We start from the raw sequence: 8,146 nt of genomic DNA on the forward strand, positions 1-8,146 counted from the left end.
TTAATGAAGATCGAATTTTGATGGAGACAAATATTTGAAATTTTGATCATTCATAAACCTTCCCTGGGGTCACTTGAGGTCCCACAAAAAATTTGCGCCCGATCGGTTCAGCCGTTTTGACTTTTATTGGATACAAACAAACAGAAAAACAAACAGACAAGCCAAATTTATATATAGATAAAAATATTTATTTATCATGTTTAATGTCTATGACAAACGTATACAAATATATTTCAACTGTTCTTGAGTAGATAATGCATGGACGGATATAGAGTAAATGTCACAATATGTACAGCTACGGTACAGTTCTGTACATGTCTCTTTGTTGTACAACGGAACTGAGTCGTTGCCGCAATCTCAAATTGTCTAATCCCTATATCTTTGTAACTTGATGGTGTAACCCTTAGATATTTCAAACTTGGATTATTTTATGAACAGAAATTATAGTTTGAAATATCTACGACATTGGGTAGCAAAGATATTGGGATTAGAAAATTAGATTTTGTGGCAATTCCTCTCAATTCCTTTGTAAACTGTGCTACTGGGAAGGATTTTTTACATAAAATTGAAAATTTCAGAAGTTGTCAAAATTGACTTTTAACTTTAGATAAAACCTTGTATGTTGAATTACTTTCATAATAATACAGAGCTGAAGTTTTAATATCATATTTGGAGTAAAGCCGGAATTGGCTACTTGTACTGCACTGGATTTCACTGTTTAAAAATATAAGTTCCAAGACTCAAGGTTCAAATATCTCTGTATCACCCTAGAACCTTAAGTAGGATGAGAGGAAGGATTAAAGTGGATAGAACGGAGAAGCTAGATAAGACTGGAGACGCCGTGTTTAATGATTTAGGATCTCCCATCTGAAATTGCCAGGCCGGCGACGACATTTTACCTTCTCCGCCCTGGGAGAAAGCTAGCACTCGGAGCATATACGTCTTACCCGGAGTGAGGTCAGATATAACTGCTTCTAGCTTGTTTCCTATGTATATATAGGTGTCATTTGCCACTGAGATATCCTTATCCGACTCCCACACCCGAACCTTGTATCCTGTCAGAGGTTCCTCCGCTACACTCGGAGAAACATATCTCCAGGTCACAGTTATAGTTGAAGGATTGATTCCATACACTTGAACGGCCGTCGGAGGTTTCTGAGGTCGGAGCTTAAACGTTCTCTCAAGAAACCTTTCACTCTCCGGTCCAGGCCCTGAAACATGTTGAATATTTCTGTCAAATCGGACATTTCTTCCATACTATCTTATTCAACTTTTAAACTTTTAAAATACAAACTTATTGAAGAATAAAATAAATATTTTACCTGCTGAATTGTACGCCATAACTCTGACCCAGTAGTATGTGTTGGGAAGGAGACCAATGATAAGCGCATGAGAGTTTGTGCTCCGGCTCAGAACGTATTGACAATCAATAACCTCATCCAGGTCCTGTCTCCAGTACTTGATCCTGTGTCCGATCAGTTTCCCTCGAATCTTCTCTCTAACCTCAGGGATTGGGGTCCAGGTGATGTTGATTGCTGTTGAGTTGAAAGGTCTAGCTCCGACTGTAGACGGAGCAACCTGAGGCAAGTCCTCAGCAGTCATTACAAAAACTGGATCTGAGATTGGTCCGCTACATTCTGGTTCTCTGCACATATCGTTGAAAACCTGAACCTTAACCTCATAGGTTGTATAGAAATACTGGCGGGGAACTCGGATCACGTACATGGCAATATTTCCTAAAGATTTCAAAGTTTTCTGTTGAAAATCCCTCTCCTTATCCACACCAACCCGTCGGTAGAATATCCGGTAATATAAACCGGGAGCATTCTGGTGTTCCTTCGGTAGCGGATCCCATCGGATCGTTAGATCTCCAGTCCTACCACCATCACTGCGGAGATTCTTGACAGAACTGTACGGTTTATCTGGTCTTGTATTGTACTGAGGAGAAGGTTCGGACCAATCTCCCATCCCATATTCATTGTATCCGGCAACTCGGAATGAGTACGCTGACCACGGAGAAAGAATTTTATCAATTCGAACCTGCTTCCTTCCATCAATCCTAGGTCTTCCACCCTGGTATTCTATCTCTGCTCCCTCAACTCTATCTGCGAGTAAACCCCAGGTTTGGTTGTGATCTGTCCGTCCTTCTATCCTGTAGGCAGTAATCCTAGATCCATAGAATGCTCCGTCCGTCCAGACGATGGTTCCGGATCTGGAGGATAGTTTAACAGCTGTAACTCCTCCAGGGGGACCCGGAGGTGCGTGAACAAAAACCTCAGTTGTTGCAAATATAGTTCCAACCACAGTCTCTACAGCACACTCATAGACTCCTGCCTCTGCTATTGTTATATTATCTATGTTCATGTCTCCGTCCGCTATACCACGGCGAAACTTTTGAAAATCTCCGGTTCCCTTGTTTTTCACTTCAGTTTCTCTCATCCAGGAGGAGGAGAGAAGCTGAGAATGAGACTCTAATGGTTTGAAGGTGATGGGTCGGTTGAATCCTCTATCAATACTCACCCTGCTCCCCCCTGCATTCTTCAACTCTAGGATACGATCGTATTCATAATCTTCTACAAACTCAAGCAGAAACCCGTTCAATCTCCAGTAGTAAGCTCTGTCTAGGATATCATCTGCTTCAGCTCTACACTTGAGACCAACACGCTCTCCCTTAGTGATGATAACACGAGGGGTGGGTTTAATAGCTCCGGCCTGCTTAAAGGATGGGCCTTTTTTAACATAAAGAAACGTCTTACTCCGTGCCGTTCCATACTTGTTGGTGGCTACACATTCATACTGTCCAGAGTCTGCAGTGTTTAGTCCTTTCATGTAAATATTTCCGTTCTTGAACAAGGTTATCTTTCCCCCAGATCCAAGACGGTTTCCGTCTTTGTACCAGGTTATATTAGGTCTCGGGGCTGCCTCCGGATCACAAACGATCGTGACATTTCCTTCTTCTGCAGCGTAGATCTTCTCGTCCAACGGTGTTTTCACAAAAGACGGAGGTATAACCAGAACCTTTAACTGTCCTGAGCTGTATCTGGTATCCAGATCATTTTTAGCCATGCACTGGTACATTCCCTCGTCTCTATCCTTCCTCACTTGTCGGATCTTTAGAACATTGTCTCTTAGTTCATACCGTCCTCGGTCCTCCGGGGCTAACTTGTCCTTCTCTGTTATCAGAGGTTTTCCGTTTCTTAACCAGCCATAGGTTACATCAGGAATACCGAAGGCCTCACAGGTCCAAACTAACTCATCATTCTCGTCCACAAATTGATCATCAATATGGATTGTGAACACAGGACGGGATTGAATACTCAGGGTGATTTTCTCCTTAATTGAAACCTTGTCATTCTTTGCGGTGCAGATGTACTGACCCTGATCTTCTACCCGAACCTTGGGGATAATAAGAACCCTGTTGTAGTTGGTTGTATAGGAACCACGGGGGAGGGGAGAGTTCTCTCTTGTCCAGTTATAATGTGGAACTGGATATCCAAAGGCGATGCATTCAAGTCTTACGTCCTCTCCGGCCATCGGAGCTTCAGGAAATGATTTTGGAAAGTTCTGAGGGAACCTAAGCTGCTGATAGTTCGGATGGGGGAGAACGTCAACGGTGAAAAAGGGACCGTTCCTGCCAATATTGGAAACTGCACTTTGAACATTACAACTGTAGTTTCCTCGATCTATTTTCTCTAGAGCTGTGATGTACATGTATCCGTCATATGAAACCATAACTCTCCGATCCTCTTCAACAAAATTGGGGAAATATTCCCTCGCCCAGTAGTATTTTACATCTGGATAATGGTGCGGGGGATCACAGGAGATAGCTTTACCCCAGTTCTCCCTCCCTACCTCGTTACTTCGTCGCAGGATAAATTCTCCGATAAAACCAAAGGATAAAGAAACAGATTTAGATCTTATTGTACCAAACTCGTTAGTTGCCGTGCAGAAGTATGTTCCCTTGTCTTGGGTCTGATCCGGAGCATGGATAATCAGCTGACCACCACTGATTGTAATCCTGGAGTCAGACAAGGGCTCAACCTTGAGCTCGGTGAGAGTATCATTGATGTAGAGTTCCTTGAACCACTCGTAGGATGCGGGGGGCCAGGCCTGGGCGATACACAGCAAGGATACATCATTCACGATATTTCTCCGGCTCATGTCAAATACGGTTCGGTTGGGTTGTCTCATGAAGACGGGTCCCATCGGGATATATCTGGGATCTCCCAGGGGTTGGCCATACTCCGCGGTTCTGTCGTCGTTGATTAAATATCTGATTTCCTGAAAAATATTTTATAGATTTAGATCTAATTAAATAAACAATTTGTTTTTAACAATGGCCATTTTCAATTCAATTTGTTGACATATTGGAAAACTAGAATTGATTAAACCAACTATTTGAAAATATTTGGGAATTGGATTTCGTTATAATTCTTGAAAACAATCGAAAAAAAGAGATGTGTAAAAGTTATCTCCACTTAAAGAAGGAAATGCCCGATTGACAACGGTACCATTAAAACCTTTAATTTAGAAACCACAATTAAAAATTATAAAAAAAAACATTGTCATCATTTTTGTGCGACAAAGATTTAAAGGATACCGTTGTGAATCGAGCATACCCTTCTTTAAATGGAAGAACGCTTAAAATTACGTCAACAGTTTCTTTTAGCATAAAAGAACATTTATAAAAGTTTTGATTAAAATGAAGAAAAAAAAGAATTTTTTTCGTTAAAAGGTAAAGGTTAATTTATCACAGATTTACAACACTTTGCAGACAGGGCCATCTTTGAAGTGTCGTTGAGTCATTTGCTCTGGGGTTCTCCTTGTCAACTTCATCATACTTTTTAGTAGCCCCAGGGCATGAAAAAAATTGAGTCTTTGACACAAATTGATTTTCTTATCAGGCTTTCCAATCCAATCCAAGGTATACACCATCACGGTGCACAGATATTGGGATCAGAAAGTTTAAGTTTGTGCAAAAGACTCATTCATTTTAAACCTGCAAAGTGCTTGTTTCAAGGTTTAGTTTTAAGAGAGTATTTGGAAAAATCTCACCTCAATCGGGACCTCACAGATATATAGGTATTCCTCTAGTCCGAATACAGGTTGGAATCCCCATTGTCTTCTGTCCAGGGAGAAAGCATAAACCAAGTAATCCTTCTTGTAGTCAGCCTGCAATAACAACAGTACAGTAGAGTACAGTACAACAACAACAATAACAGTATACAGTACAACAACAACAATAACAGTACATGACAACACTACTGTACAATACAACAACAACAACAGTACATGACAACACCAGTATACAGTACAACAACAACAACAACAGTACATGACAACACCAGTATACAGTACAACAACAACAATAGATTGGAAAACTCTTCTAAAGAGTTGATAATGTAATTTCAAGTGACGTCTATTTTAAAAGAGAGGGACATGTCCAATTTACAAAGATACACTTTAAAGATTTTTCTGAACAATAATGTGAAAGCTCAGTAATTGTTTATTTCTGCAATTTTTCTCTATCGTTTCTGCAGCAGAAAAGCGCATGTTACTTTTGTGGAGAAACCGCAATTGAATATACTCCATTTTCAAAGATATAAATGGATATCATCCATTGGTGATTATAGACAATACCACTCTGTATATCTTTACGGCTTGGACACAAAATAAGGGGGAAATAAAATTAATGAAAAAAAAGATTTTTCCGTTTTTTCTCATATTTCGTGTGAGAGTTGAATATTTGCCATTTAAAAAAAGAATTTTCATTAATTCCCATTATCAGGGGGAAGGTAAATATTGCCTTCTTGAAACAAATCTGATAGAAAATGTGAATATTTTTTCTAAAACCGGGAAATGGGAAACCAGGCATAAACCTTTACTTATTTTCTTCGGAACAAATAAGAAACTTTTAAGACCCGAGATCATGAAATTGCGAGTAAAAAAGCGGGATAAAAATTCTCTCTAAATTGAATTAAAAAACCTGTTCCAGTTCTCCCCACTCGTTGGATTTGAGAAAGAACTCTTGAAGGTTCAGCATCTGTGATCCATCTCCTTGGTTGATCCAGGTATTCTGGTTCTCCTGTCTAGTAGAGATATACCATCTCCGGTGCTGAGGATCATTCTTGTTCAAGTAGTTAGTTATAAACCTGGAGTAAACAGATAGTTATAAACCTGGAGTATACAGGTAGTTGGTTATAAACCTGGAGTAAACAGATAGTTATAAACCTGGAGTAATCAGGTAGTTAGTTGTAAATCTGGAGTAAATAGATAATTAGTTATAAATCCGGAGTAAACAGATAATTAGTTATAAATCTGGAGTAAACAGATAATAAGTTATAAACCTGGAGTAAACAGATAATTTGCTATAAACCTAGAGTAAACGGATAGTTATGCACCTGGAGTATACAGGTATTTGGTTATAAACCTGGAGTTAACAGATAAATAGTTATAAACCCGGAGTAAACAGATAATTAGTTATAAACCTGGAATAAACAGGAAGTTAGTTATAAACCTGGAGTAAACAGGTAGTTAGTTATAAACCTACAGTAAACAGATAATTAGTTATAAACCTGGAGTAAACAGATGATTAGTTATAAACCTGGAGTAAACAGATAGTTAGTTATANGTTATGTTCAAGTAGTTAGTTATAAACCTGGAGTAAACAGATAGTTATAAACCTGGAGTATACAGGTAGTTTTTTATAAACCTGGAGTAAACAGATGATTAGTTAAAAACCTGGAGTATACAGGTAGTTGGTTATAAACCTGGAGTAAACAGGGAGTAAACAGATAATTAGTTATAAACCTGGAGTAAACAGATGATTAGTTAAAAACCTGGAGTATACAGGTATTTGGTTATAAACCTGGAGTTGAAAGATAAATAGTTATAACCCCAGAGTAAACAGATAGTTATTTATAAACTTGAAGTAAACAGGAAGTTAGTTATAAACCTGGAGTAAACAGGTAGTTAGTTATTAACCTAGAGTAAACAGATAATTAGTTATAAATCTGGAGTAAACAGATGATTAGTTAAAAACCGGGAGTAAACAGATAACTAGTTATAAACCCGGAGTATACAGGTAGTAGGTTATAAACCTGGAGTAAACAGATAATTAGTTAAAAACCTGGAGTATACAGGTAGTTGGTTATAAACCTGGAGAAAACATATAATTAGTTGTAAACCCGGAGAAAACAGGGATAAGAAATTTAGTGTTTGTAGCGTGTGTTCAGTTTACTTACATTAAAAAATTGAGGCTTTGTAACAAACTCTGATTTTCTAATCCCTGTATCTTTGCAATCCAAACTTTCAATTCTGTTAGATAAAATAATTGAAATTCGAAGTTCAAAATATAAAACGTTTACACCGTCAGGTTGCAAATATATAGGGATTTATTTTGAGTTAGTGGCAAAGATTGAACTTCTTTGACGTGCTAAATATGATTAAATATTAATAATCTGTTTGTAAACTAACCTATGCTCCTCGAAAGTATCTACACTGGCAAGATCCGCTCTGTCCTGATCATTGTGCCTGAATGCTTTGCATAGTTCTCTAGCATCATCCCACTTCTTGGTCGGAGATCTTGTAAACTTGTAACAACTCCCCTCAAACCGCTCCCAGTTCCTCGGACAACGAAGAGTTATCGGATCTCCGCCCGAACCCAGATCATACCTAGTGGTGTCAGTACTGTGGATATCTCCGAGTGGGTTGCCGAACTTGTCAACCTGTTTCCTGATTGACGGTCGCTGATCCTGGCGGGGAGGTTGGAATATATTTGGGTTCTCCGGGGGCGGTTCTTGATCGGGAATTTTTGCAAGGACATTGTTCCTCGGTGGTTTAGGGGTGACGGGAGGGGTCTGAGGGGGGAGGTCAAAATTAGCGAAAGGACTTTCTAGTGGAGGGATTGGTTTAACAGGAGCTAATGCACTAACAACATTGTCTTGGATCGCCTGCTGAAATAACTCCGCAGGACTCAGAGTACTTGAAAACTCCGGAACGGCTCCAAACTCAATCTCCGGTTGCACCTGGGAGTAGGAGAACTGGATACACAGGACAAATATAATCTGATTGATCATGCTTCACAGTTTAGAAAACCTCAATTTTCTAAGATTGTCATTATACAAATTGTTGCATTAATTCTGAA

The 8,146-nt window shown here is 39.2% G+C and overlaps 1 protein-coding gene across 1 annotated transcript; it reads right to left on the bottom strand.

The window, feature by feature from the left end:
• Positions 1-499: 499 nt before the first annotated feature.
• LOC111707849 (contactin) lies at positions 500-8,146 on the bottom strand. Its single transcript, XM_023481027.1, has 5 exons — positions 7,477-8,146; positions 5,987-6,152; positions 5,056-5,172; positions 1,323-4,281; positions 500-1,211 (listed from the first exon to the last, which is right to left on the bottom strand). The coding sequence occupies exons 1-5, from the start codon at positions 8,076-8,078 to the stop codon at positions 763-765; spliced, it is 4,293 nt and encodes a 1,430-aa protein (XP_023336795.1). The 5' UTR covers positions 8,079-8,146; the 3' UTR covers positions 500-762.

This window comes from Eurytemora carolleeae, unplaced genomic scaffold (genome assembly GCF_000591075.1).
Source record: "Eurytemora carolleeae unplaced genomic scaffold, Eaff_2.0 scaffold532, whole genome shotgun sequence".
In the NCBI taxonomy this organism is placed as follows: Eukaryota; Metazoa; Arthropoda; class Copepoda; order Calanoida; family Temoridae; genus Eurytemora; species Eurytemora carolleeae.

Excerpts from the sequence above, each read along its gene's own strand:
- LOC111707849 (XM_023481027.1), bottom strand. The coding sequence starts at position 8,078 with ATGATCAATCAGATTATATTTGTCCTGTGTATCCAGTTCTCCTACTCC. Across the intron at positions 5,173-5,986 it reads AGTGGGGAGAACTGGAACAG|GCTGACTACAAGAAGGATTA; the intron begins GTTTTTTAATTC and ends TTGTTATTGCAG. Across the intron at positions 4,282-5,055 it reads TCTGTGAGGTCCCGATTGAG|GAAATCAGATATTTAATCAA; the intron begins GTGAGATTTTTC and ends AATATTTTTCAG.